Source organism: Lates calcarifer, linkage group LG5 (genome assembly GCF_001640805.2).
Source record: "Lates calcarifer isolate ASB-BC8 linkage group LG5, TLL_Latcal_v3, whole genome shotgun sequence".
Lineage (NCBI taxonomy): Eukaryota > Metazoa > Chordata > Actinopteri > Centropomidae > Lates > Lates calcarifer.
The window spans coordinates 24,550,510-24,563,636 of record NC_066837.1 but is presented as its reverse complement, the minus strand read 5'-3'; the positions used below and the strand labels follow the sequence as shown (position 1 = coordinate 24,563,636).

Below are 13,127 nucleotides of genomic sequence, written 5' to 3'. Positions count from 1 at the left end.
TGTCATTACAGCCAAAACCACCTTACTGGTCCAGTCACTATGGCTTACTTGCTCATGATGTTAACAGGGTCAGTGCTTGTAATTATTTAACTGATAAGAATAGAGGAGCTTTAGTCTGAACATTTGATAGGTTGTTTTAACATGTTTTTTCCCCTTTCTTTTTGCATTTATCAGGGGTGCAAACAAACAGCAAAAACAAATCTATCTCATGTCTTATCCTGGTACTAAATTCTTCTTATTATATGACTTCTCTGACATACCATGTCTACCAACAGCAGAATGTCTTGCAGCAGAATTTCATCTCCATTTTAACCAGTATCCTATTATTTCATTCCTGTTTATATATTTATACATTATAAATATATCAGAATGATGTTTAGATTGTTTCTGATATGAATTATTCCAGGAGATTTCACACTATAAAATATACTTCTAAAAATTTATTATACAGCCACTGAATAATTTGTAAAGTTTTTTATACAATTATACAATGTGGCTGATTTTGGGTCAGTCAGCATCTTTGATTGGCCTTTCACTGTGGGCTCCTACTGACCCCTGTTTCTCTCACTCTCTGCATTTTAGTCTGCATAGTTTGTAGCAATTGTATGAGGCAGGTCTTCATTCAGAAATATGCACAATGTAAGCACAGTTAAGACTGAAATAATCAAGACAATGAATATGTATTTGTCCACTTTGCCTGGTTGTAAGCATCTAGTATGACAACTTGATTTTGTACATCAGATTTCTTTTTATTGTGACCATCATCACAGCACACAGTAGAGGACAGCTGGCTGGACAAGGTGCATGTGACACAAAAAACAACTCATGGAATGATAATGTGCATGTTGTTACATGTATAATTACAATGTTACAGTTAAACAAACATGGATATTCAAATCATACACGCTACTATAACTTGCTTATTGCTTTCACTCCTTTGCACTCCTGTGCATGCTCTTTACAATGAATGACAAGTTGCATCTAGAACATTACAGTTGCCTGTAGTCATTTCAGGCTGCAGAACATACTGTAGGGAGGTAAAAAATTTGTAGCTCACGCTTGTTTCTACGATAGAAATATACAGTATGAATGTTTTATTGAGCTTTATCAATAAATCATAGTTAAAGACAAACTGGAAAACAGGAATGAGCTGTTGGAGTATTGGTGAGTATATATGTGTGTGTGTGTGTGTGTGTGTGTGTGTGTTCATGAAGGTGTACTGAGGTACATCTGCAGAGCAGGAGTGAAGATTAGGATAGTTCCTAGTATTGACACTGTGAGGAAGGCCCACAGGAAAATCCTGTCCAACACCTGAGCCACAAACTTCCAGTCTTGCACAACCTGAGAGACAGAAGGAGACAGAGAAAGAGGAAGGAGGGGATAGTGAGACAAAGCAAAAGAAAGAAAAAGAGAAGAGGAAAAGTCCAAAGATGTGAATCTGTGTCCGTCTCAAGCATTTTCTTCATAGTGAAAACATCCCTTATGCAGAGCACAACAACTAGTCTGTGATCCTGCTAAGCTTTTACTGTACAGAGCAAATGAGACGTAACTTAGTGAAAGTTCAGTAAGCAGGTAGCTGCTTACAAAAATCTCATAGAGAATGTAATACAACATGCACACTAACACATTCATCCCATGCCTTCCCTCCTGTTGGCCCACACCTCTCGTATGAAGTGCTCCTTTTTGATGTGACGACTGATGTAGCGAACTGAATTTGTGGCTTTCTCCAGCATGGCCAGCCAGGCTTGGTTCTCATCCTCCTTCCCTGTGAGGGGGCCTCTCTGCTGACCGCCACTGTGGCCAGGGACCCCCCTCCTCCCTGCACCTCTGCGGGGCTTCAGCTCTGGGCTGCGCATCTCCATATCTGGATAGTGGTATCTGCAAATAATGGAAACATTAACTGAATTCCACTATGTCTGTGTGTATGGGCAGACACTAAATACAGTTGATCCTGTATTATACACATTACCTGTCAGTGTGACCCCTCATACACAACAATCTGGGCAGTCTTTGAAGGAAGAGGCTCTTTACCCAGGGAGCCATGGGGTGGTAGGTTGCAGAGGAACGGTGGTGGACATTAATGACAAAGACGGTAACAATGATGGAGAAAGTGACGAAAATCATGATAAAGAGCAGGTACTCTCCAATCAGTGGGATTACCTGGGGCGGAAAAAAATTGGCACATTAAAAATGTGAAAACTACATATTATCTTCTACTTGAAAGAATACTGTGTTATTGTATGTACTGTAGAATAATGTTACAAAATTGGCTGCATCAAACATTCTTCTTTCCTTCGCTAGTCACAGCACTTTAACAGCTCTTATCACAGTGACTAGACAAGAAGAGACAAGATTACATAAATCCTCCTCTAGCCTCTTTCCAACATTCAGACAGTTCTAGAGTTGATTCTAATGATTTTACTGATTACTTTTAAAACACTTAATGTCTCGGGTCCTGTCCTAGTTATATTGCTGATTAGCTACAGCCCCACGAGACAGAGCACAGCCTCAGGGCAGGGGCCTTCTGGTTGTTTCTAAGATCTGGCTAGAGAATGAAGGTGACCTGACTTTTGCTGTCAGGACCTCTTAACTTTGGAACTCCCTGCTTATTAAGGAGGCATGCTCAATAGTGGACTATGTAGAGAAAAGTCAATGATTTTTCAAGCTCTGCTTTTCCAGAGAGTTCTCCTTTGGACTGAAGTATTTCTGAACTCAACAGCATGTTAATTGAGTTGACATTTAGTGTAAGCTGCAGGTAATTGATAGGACTGTGGTTGTGATCTATGTTAATTAGGGCATACTGCAATTAAGATTGTAATTAGGATAACTGAGTACATGGAGAAGCAGGGTAGATTTAACAAAATACAGCACAGTAGAAACTTTGGACTGAACATCACTCTCAACAGAAAAACCCTTCAGGCTACCCACCTTTGAGGATGAAGGGATGATTTCTTCTATGACAAGGAGGAACACAGTGAGTGACACGAGCACAGATGTGGAAAGTGACAGTTTCTCTCCTTCATCTGATGGCAAGTAGAACACCAGCACGGTCAGAAAGGACAGGCCAAGGCATGGGATGATGAGGAAGAGGGTGTAGAACAAGGGTAACCTCTTGAGGATGAAGGAGTAGGTGATAAATGGGTACCAGTAAACCCCATCCCTCCTGCTCCCCTTCACTCCTGTGGCATTGAGGATCTCCCACTCGCCGTTATCAAAGAAGTCTTTCCGGTCCACGTAGTGATCCACCAGGACCAGGTCCACCATGTTTCCATCATAAGTCCAGGAGCCAAACTTCATGGAGCAGTTCTGTCGGTCGAAGGGGAAGAAGGTGACGTCCATGGTGCAGGAGGACTTGTAGCTGGCAGGTGGAGTCCATGTTATTGTGCCATCCCAGCGAACAATGGCTTTGGTCATCAGGGAACCCTCAAAGCGACCATCCGCACTGTGAGAGGACGGGAGAGTTAGGCAAAAGAGAGGTCAGTAAGCAAAGAGTTGTAAAGAAAACGGCAATTTAAGATGTGAAAGATCACAGGGGAGGAGAAAATGGCAGAAACATCCATAAAGAAAGGACAATTGATTAAGTCTGCAAATGTGCATCAACCCCAAAGTGTGCTACTTATATGTGCAAAGTGCTGCATAACTCACTTTTCATACAGGACGATGTCAGGCAGCCATATTGTCTCTGAAGGCACTCTGATGGAGGTAATGCCTCCATAGTCATCCGGGTTCCACTTCAGCTTAACATCAACCCACTCCTTTAAAAAAATAAAATACCTAACAATATGTAAGTGCATCTTTTCCACTACATCACCATGGACACCATTAGGCTGCTAACTGCAAACAGCAAATGGTAACTACTGTATGTCTTGCATTGTATGGTTGTACCCAGTTTGCTTATTGCCTTGTCCCCAACCATGTTAGTGCACCTTTGAGTCAACATTTCATTGAGTAGTAGCTTCCAATAATGATGCCATTCAAAATGTGCATAAAAGGCACTGACACGTTAAAGGAAGGTGGTAGAAAAAGAAAGTTAAAATAAAAAGAAGATTAGAATAAGCCAGAATTGAATTAAATAAATAGAATTTACAAGGTAGCTGCAGTGCAAGATATGAATGAGCACCCCAAATTTAATTTCATAAAAGGTAGTGTCAAATAGAAAAGTTCTAAACTGCAGTTTGAAAGAACTGAAAGTTGGAGCAGCTCATGATTTCTGTGAATTTCCACCTACATGGTGCATAAAGTCTGACTACTGCTTCTCCACGTGTAGCTTTGACCCTGGAAACAGTCAGCAAACCTGTAATAGATGACCTCAGAGGTCAGGAGGGTTCATAAAGTAGCTGCAGGTCAGAAATGCGTATTGTTGTTTGGACTTTCAGGAATGTAGTACAGAGATCTGAGAGATAGGCTGATATGATCCACTCTTTGTAGTTTTAGCGAGGACTCTTTCTCTACATCCTGCTGACACACAAGTCCTTTCATTCTTAATATATTTGTAGAGGATAGAAGGCTGATTGTGTAATTGTCTTCAACTGGATGTTTAACTTTTGGTCTGGATCAGTAACTACACAGTTTCTATAAGGTTTCTATGGCAAACCCTCCTTATAAATTAGAGATGAAGAAGCAGTCCCAAATCCATGCAAATCAGATAGCTTTCTTTAGCATATGAAAGTATATATAAAATAAAAAATAAATAAATTAACATTTCCACAGTTATGAAAATAGCATCCGACTATTTAAAAGGTAGTGTTCATCATTACCTGCCAGAGCCAGACATTTGTAGTCATCAACTGATTCTTTTCATCCTGCAGGAAAAAAAGGAGGGCAATTTTGTTCACTATTTAGAAATCTTTGCAGTGCTTACTGTGAGCGATAAAAGAGGCTAATGAGGAGGTGAGGAGCAAACCAGAAGCTGGAGACAAAAAGTTGAGTGGGATGAAAGAAAGCACTTAAGCCTAGTTAGAAAGAAAGGTTTTTTCCAGAGTGGGTTAATTGCCTCCCTTGCTTGCCACTGTGAAAGTAGACTGAAGAGCTCAGGGGGTTAAGTGCCTTTAGAATATATCAACAGCATTTAATGAGAGAGACAGACACATAGGTTACTCATCAGTGACCAACACTGCTGGCAAAACTAATATACTGTAGGTACTGCTGCTTCTTTTGCTCAATATGAAGTACTGATATGAGGAAAGGAACAAATTCAGAGTTTTTCAATGTCAGCTGAAAGAGGGTACAGGAAAATCCTCAAAGAAATGTGCAAAGTAAGTAACTCATGTAGAGAGAAAATCTGTGGGATAGATTTTGTGGTTTGTCTGCTATCGAGAGGCGCTGAGGCAGAGCTGATTGCATACCCATCCTCTGTGAACAAAAATTGATCTGAGATGGGTTTTTTTTAATTTGAAATATAGCAGTAGTTTACTTAGAATACCACAAGATGGCACTCTCCCAAATGTAATTTCCGCATGGCAGGAGTACAAACATCAAATGCTGATGTAGTCAAAATGAGACCGTCTGTGGAGTTGGGGTGAACGGTTTTGTGTGTGAGTGTGTGTGTGTCCTTGTGTAAATAATAAATGTGATCTACTTCCTTTCAGCCTGATGGCCTCATTACATCCTCTGCTGCTGTGAAAGACCACTTTGGACCCCTCTTTTAACCTTTCTCCCTCTCTCCTCTCTCTCCTCTTTTTGCCCTCTCTTCCTGTCTTTGACCCTTTAAATCCCTCAGCTCCTCACCCTCTAGCTCATTTATCCTCACACTTCTGTCCTCTGAGCTGTACTTCCTCTCTTGACCTGCCCCTAATAACCACCCTCTCTAACCTTCTTTGTATTTTTCTTCTGCCCTGGTTACCATCTCACTGATGTCGAGTTTTATTTCCTCCTTCCTTTCCTTTTACAAAAAAAAAAAAAAAAACTCAGAAGACCATAACAGGATTTTATTAGCCATGTTACATAAGGCAGTTCTAATTTCTGCAGAGAGTTTCCTTAACAGGTACACAAACTGTTCAGACAGTGTGCTAGGTTTGGTCTCCTGGAAGCATTAAAGCCTCTAAGTCTGGCTCCAGTTTGCTCAAGGGCGCTGAGGATGTGATCACTGCAGAGACGGTTAAAATACCCTCACCCATCTAATATTAATATAATACATAATGTATGGTAAGGACAGAGTGGGAGCTTTCATTCAGAATGCTGAAGTCATGTCCTTTGTATTTTTATCTCATTCAGTTTTTGTAAATTTGTTGATTTTAGCAAACCTGAAGTGAGTTTACATTCTCTAATTCAAATCTTCAAAACGTTTAAATTTACAGTGTTTAAATCTGACTATGTTCAAGACAACAAATTAATAAGCTAAGGTTTCAGCAGTTTCCAGAAGGTTTTGGAAGATTATTTTGACACATATGTTGAGAAAATACATTTACACAAAGTGAATAATTGAGCCTTTGTTTTCTTTCTGGTACAAACTTTCTGAGGGTGGTGTGCAGTATTTCTAAAATCCTGAAATGGGCTTAATATTCTCACCATAACCTAAAAGATCCATTCTATCCACATGAATAAAACATGAAATAACTTGACATTTCCATACCTACATCCCTCTGTGTGTTTGTATATGTGAGTGTTGCGTCCTTACCACATCAACCAGCTGTGAGATCTTGAGTCCAAAACGTACAGTGATGGTGTCATTGGCATGCTGGACAGGCCGTACCCACTTCTGGTAACCCCTGAAAAGATTCCTCAACAAGGAATCCTCCATCTCCGCCAATGACACAAAGTCCTCCTGAGCTGGAGAGACAACCACATAAAACAAAAGAATTAAGTGAGAGGAAATGGTATTGTTCATAAAATAAGATTTTGTTCAATCAACAGTCCAAAATCCTGAAATATACATAGCTTACTATAATGAAAGCAGCAAACTCTCACACCTGTCAACTATTTATTTAATTATTGCTCAAGTAATTGATTAATCAAGTAAAAGTTGGAGCTGTAAGCAGATATACTATATATTTGCCATATTCACATCTTAGTTTGGAGTGTTCGCATTTGTTTTTTGATTTTGGCTCAGTTTGGCTGATGGGGATGTCATTAGTTGATGGTATTTGATCATAAACCAAAGTATTGAACATACTAAAATTTTGACCTGATGATGGCAGTAAATGAAAAATGAAGTAGCTACAATCAATCGAGAGTGAGACCTGAATGTCTGTATCAAATGTCATGATTATCCATCCTTAAAAGGTCAAGATATCTCACTTAAAAACACATGAACCACATGGTGGCACTGGAGGAAAAGTTAGAGAATCACCGACATTATTAGGAAACATTGTTTGAGAATCAGGAATGTCTGCAACATTTTGTGGCAATCTATCCAGCTGATGTTAACCTGCTGGTGGTGCTAGAGGAAATACAGAGGATCATGGGTACCCTGTTTTGTTATGACAATCTGATAGTTGTTGAAATATTTCAGTCTGGATCAACGTGGTACGCTGCAGAGCAAAATTTTTATCCCTGGCACCACGCTCCTACGAATGCAAATACAAAATGGTTTTGGCTTCTCAAATATGATCAATTTGCTTATTCGTTTTGCTTTATCATTGTAAATTTAACTGGTTTTGTGTTCTGGACTGTTTATTAGACAAAACAGGCAATGCAAGAACTCTACCTTAAAAGTATTGATAATGCAAAAAAGTTGTGGCCCATATAGTATAGTTACTGAGCTCTGACAGATGCACAGACAGATGTACACATGAATGTAATTTTCTTCCCAGTCTTACATGTTTTTGAACATACAAAAGACACAGTCATGCATGAACAAAGTGAATCACGTCTCCAGAGTCTCAAAAGGAAGTGGAAAGAAATTTTGAGTCAAGGCCTAAGAGTACACACAAGAGAACACACATACACACAACACACACACTGTCAACCCTGGCCTGACAGCTGGTCATGGCCGAGCGAATGCATCTAAGCTCCCAAAGGCTGACAAAATGATCATGTTGACATGATCACCTCAGACAGAACAAATGCCAAGGGAGACGAGCTGAGCTCAGAGCGCTTTGTGCAGTCAGGCACAAGACATAATAGTCAGTTAAGGAGTGACGCTCACACTGAGCAGGAGACAGTGCAATGAAAGAACAGTGCTTTCACTTTACCAGCCACCATTCAAGTGCAGACAGCTTGGGAGATATCAGGTCTCTTAGGTAGACAATTACAGAAAACACACTGTGATGTTTTCCAGAACAAAATGTTTAATGTGAAATTCAGTTTGGTTAGACTTCACCTCTTGAAACCACTGTGTAGGGTAGAGTATACAGGAGCATCATTTATTCAGTAAAAACACAGAGGTGTAGTCTTGTGTTACTGTTCAAGGACGATTTAGTGACTTAAAGCTCACATACTTGATTCTGATGACAGCCAGCATGCTCATCAAACGCTACAGTATCTGTTCTGTCGAACTGTCTTTCAGTAAGACACTGAACCTCCTCTCTGTTACTCATTGTGTGTAAAGATGACAGTAGCATTCACTGGATGCTCAGAGCATTATGTGGTATTTGTACTTCAGCTGCTCCAAAAATAACTCAGTGGCTCTATCAGCTCAGACCTCTGAGCATTCGTCCACATAAGAGAATGATATTTGGCACAGTCTGTGGTAGTGTCGCAACAGAGGCTGATAGACAGAAATGAGAAGTTCGAATCAACAGCCTCTAGAACAAGGGGAATGGAGCAGAGGAGTGGAAAGTGCTGATAAGGGAAGGAGTGAGACAGAGTGACCCAGAGCAATTCCCTCCAGTGTCTGAAGAGAGGCAGAACGAGGGGGCAGGGTAGAGGTTGGTACTGAAGGAGAAGTTAACTAGGGCAAGGAGAATGAGAACAGACAGCAAAGAAGATAGCAAGGACAAAACAAATTCCCACTCCCCCCCCCTTTACTGATGTAGACCCTACATTTTTGGGACTATTTCCAGCAGTGGATAAATACACATTCGATGCTCTAATATTTACAGAACCAGGATGGGTATGTGTGATGGTCCACATAATGTAGTGCCTGCATTCATCACAATAAAGGAACATGTCACCTGGTCTAATGGTATAGCTACTGATTTGTTTTTAATGTTTACTGAGCAACAATGGAGCTCTATGGCAGAGAGCTTTATGTTACATCAGACCTTGGACACACTTGGGTGGTACTAGTTAGTACGACCACAACATTGTTGGCTTTGGTCATTTCATGGAACTTGTTGACAGGAAGAAAAACACAGAATATCACCAGCTTTATATTTAAAGGAGTTCTGAGTTTGCCCTTCTGTAACACTCACAATGGACAATCTTCAAAGAAGTATTAACACTGGTGCAGCCGAACCAGAGATATCACATTTTTTTTATTCCACACATTACCATTACTGACAGTTATGGCTGGGGATTCAGGTGTGTTATGCTTATAGCAGCTAATGCAGCCACAAGGTGCTAGCCTCAAGCAGAAACAGATCTGAATGATCATGGTAACACTGTCAACAGATTTTCAAACATGATCAACAAACTGTCCCTGTCGTGACAGATGGTGATGTAAAATGGTGAATGAGTAAAGTCAATGTCAATGAAAAGTCCTCACAAGAAACTAACATTCAGTCAAACATTTTTTATGCTTGTGTGGATGTGAAGAAAAGAGAAAACTCTTTCAGTGCTTTAGGGTGTGCGTATTCATGGGCACAGATTAATTTTGCCTGTCCTCAGTCTCCTCCTGTTTCCTCCTGTGAGTGCACAGTACAAGCCTTGATCAGACTAAGAAATATTACTTCCCATTGCATCAGATCCCCTCTACAGCACTCAGTTTGTAAAGGCTTGGAATGGGGCATCAGTACAATCAGTCAGCTGAATCCTATCCACCATCTCTACAGGAAGCAGATCTGCCTCAAGATCCTCATCAACAAAAACACAGGAGCCCAACCAGACAAACACAGCAGGGATGAATTCTTCTACAAGAGGCTGCCCCCTGCTTCAGATAAATAAAGACACACTGACTCTGTGTGTGTGTGTGTGTGTGTGTGTGTGTGTGTGTGTGTGTGTGTGTGTGTGTGTGTGTGTGGCTGATTGAGCAGAGGTGAAGGGGAGAGTATTGATTAGATTGTACAGCCTGATTGCTGGGGGGATGGGATTGATTCCCTGTAAGGAAATAGTAATGCATTAGTGTGTTATGTGTATGTATTTTGTATATGGAGGACATATGAAAACAACGTACAGCATGTGCATACAATACGTGTATGTGCATGTAGGAGAAAGAAATTATAGTTTGCTGTTGATTGATGGGGACACAGGGGTGACCCAGCATTCAAACAAACACCCTGCCTCCTCCTCAATCTGAAACACCCCATGGGCGACACAGTGGTATGATCAGTTTGACACTGTCACAATCTGTTCACTGTGGAACCACAGCGGGATGTACCACTGAGAGGGGTAATAGGATGAGGGGGAAACCAGGGGGGAACCATCTTCCCCCTTTACATACTAATGCAAATGAATGACTGTATAATTTTGTGTTTGTGCATTTTCTCAAAGTAGTTCTCAGTGACTTCTAACAAGCTGCTCCTTCACCGTTGGTGACAGGGAAATTTTTGGAGGCAAGAAACAAGAGAGATATAAAGAAAGAGAGGGAGAAGTCAAGCTTTACTGTCTGAGCTACCCACAATGCAACAGGACAGGTGCCTCTGGGGGAGCCAAGACTTTTCACAATTGCTAACCCCATCGGTCGTAATACCCTCGAGGAACGTACAGTACAGCAAGAGAGCACGCATGTCTACACATTTTGATTCACACGTAGTCAAAGACACTGTTCATCACATGACCAAAGGTGACCACATCTATGCAATATTACTGTACACAGCCTACACATGTACAGTGCATGAAAGCATCACTGGGGGCAGTTTCATTGGAGCTGCTTCTGCTACAGTAAATAGTCCTTGTGGAAACTGTTGCCAGCAAGTTAAGAAGTAATAGGAGCATTATATCTTAGTCTAGCTTGGACAGACCTGTATGGCACTAGAGGCAAGTGATGTTTTTTTTTTTTTCTTTAATCCAAGTCATCTCATCTCATTCCTTCCAAAATGTGTCATTAATCAAACCTCCTCCTTTGCAGGGAGATTAGTGTCAGTTTAAAATGTGCTTCCTCAGTGTGTTCAGTGTGGACTGACACTGGGACAGCTAATTGCTCACTGATGGTGGATTAATCATCTTCATCAGCTTGTCATCTCACCAGTCCCTCTCCCTGTCTTTCTCTTTGCTCTTTCTCAAAGACGCGCGCACACACACACACACACACACACACACACACATACAGCAAAGGAGGATTTACAGCATGTGCTGCCAAGAACCACTCCATCTTAAGATTAGAGTGGTGTCAATGCTTTAAGTAAGCTGATATCAACATGCAGACACAGGGAGAGCGAGAGAGAGAGAGACAGAGCAGTTGGACCAATGTCTGCCTTTCTGTAGCTCAACACCAAACTGGCACAATATTTCAATCTTCACTTTTCATAACAAACCCTGTGAGACATACCTGAATCACAGCTTTATTATGTAGGGGAATTCCTTTCCCGCTGACTTCACTGCTTATTAAATGTTATATTGTCCCTCATCTCTCCGCTGAAGCGTGATACTCAGCCTCTCCTCAGTCCCCAGGAGGGCGCTGTGCTCCCATTCTTTAATAAATCATGGACGTGCTCCATTCACCTGACCCCCATTATTTTGTCCCGCTGCCTCGCGCACCATTAAAAGTGCAATCACACCCGAATTAAACAATATGACTGCTTCTTAATAAAACTCTTTCCCTGTTAAGGAGAACTGTGCAGGTCTGGGCGCCAATTAGTCTGTAACGTGGACTGTGTTTTGATCTGGCAACACGAGAATCCCAATCCTCCACCGCGGTTCAGATGTTTCAGCATCCTGAGTCAATTAACCTTTTGTTTTAGACAAATAAGACGTGTGCTAACAGCTGCACAGTTTCAACAGTTTACCGATACCTACCTTGCATAGTAGCCTTCTCGAAAGCCAGGGAGAACCACAACACCGCAACCGCAAACTTCATGCTCCCTCTTGTCATCAACAAAACCGAGCGCATCTATCCTCAGCGAAGATCAAATCATTTTACTGTTCGCGCACAGTCCTGCAGGATGCATCACTTCGGCAGCCAAATGGGACCTCCAGGATCACCGCTGTGATGTCCAGTTTAAATGATGAAGGACAATAAGGTTGTTGGTGGCTTTGTGTAACACGGACCGCCTTCACAGTGTGGAGCAGCGGCAGCAGTGAGTGATTATTTTCTCCCTCTCTTTCCTCCGGTTCTGTCGCCTCTTCTGTTTCCCTGCAGCTTATTTTCGCATGTGTGTGTGTGTGTGTGTGTGTGTGTGCGTATGTTGTCCCGGTGCAGAGACAGATGATTCCGGAGCGGAGTCGAACTGAGGGCGGGACGGAGGAGGGCTGGCCCGTCAGAGGATGGAGGGACGACATAGACTAGGGAGGACAGATCTGGCCCCCTTCCAGAGGTAAATAAATAAATGCTACATGATATTCGCTCAAAATGGAAAATACAACAGACAATTAAATATATATGTACATGTTCCGGATTAAGGTAAACTCCATAATATTCCCTTTGTGGTTCATTATTATTATGTATCTTATATGAGTTTGAATAGGCCTATCTGTATCTGTATCTGTATATTAGATTCAAGGCCTTCCATTTAAACATTGCACAGTTATGGTGTAGTTGCTGGTCAAATGCAGGGAATATAATAAAAAGAATAATTAATGAAAATAATGAAGGAAGTGCTTTGCACTCAGTGAACTGAAGCTATTATTTCTGTATAGATTCATTTAATGTCAGGTTAAACATCAGTGTTTCACTCATTTACTGTCCTCTGCAGTTCACAATTTCAGCATCTTTGACGGATATGGTTAGAGGTGGTGAGAATATGCACCTCACCAAGCAAGCCTGATGAAGAGCATAAAGACCCAACTCTATCGCCACGAGACTGTCAATGTTCAACGATTCTGCCAAACCCTATATTCTGCTCAGCTGCAACGTTTTTCAAGTCTAGTGTAGTTGCTTGTCAAATGACCACTTTTTGCAGTGTACGCAAATGGTGATTATGGTATAGTTA

At 41.3% G+C, this 13,127-nt stretch overlaps 1 protein-coding gene across 1 annotated transcript; it reads right to left on the bottom strand.

Moving 5' to 3' along the window:
* Positions 1 to 728: 728 nt before the first annotated feature.
* On the bottom strand, positions 729 to 12,434 carry chrnb3a (cholinergic receptor nicotinic beta 3 subunit a). Its single transcript, XM_018664578.2, has 8 exons — positions 11,995 to 12,434; positions 6,617 to 6,768; positions 4,758 to 4,802; positions 3,646 to 3,755; positions 2,929 to 3,442; positions 1,970 to 2,160; positions 1,662 to 1,878; positions 729 to 1,341 (listed from the first exon to the last, which is right to left on the bottom strand). Exons 1-8 carry the CDS (start codon positions 12,086 to 12,088, stop codon positions 1,207 to 1,209), a joined length of 1,458 nt encoding a protein of 485 aa, XP_018520094.1. The 5' UTR covers positions 12,089 to 12,434; the 3' UTR covers positions 729 to 1,206.
* Positions 12,435 to 13,127: the final 693 nt, after the last annotated feature.

Coding starts and splice junctions, on each gene's coding strand:
- chrnb3a (XM_018664578.2), bottom strand. CDS start 12,088: ATGCGCTCGGTTTTGTTGATGACAAGAGGGAGCATGAAGTTTGCGGTT. Junction 4,803..6,616: donor TCTCACAGCTGGTTGATGTG/GTAAGGACGCAA, acceptor TTTTTCCTGCAG/GATGAAAAGAATCAGTTGAT. Junction 2,161..2,928: donor TCATCCCTTCATCCTCAAAG/GTGGGTAGCCTG, acceptor TTTCCGCCCCAG/GTAATCCCACTGATTGGAGA.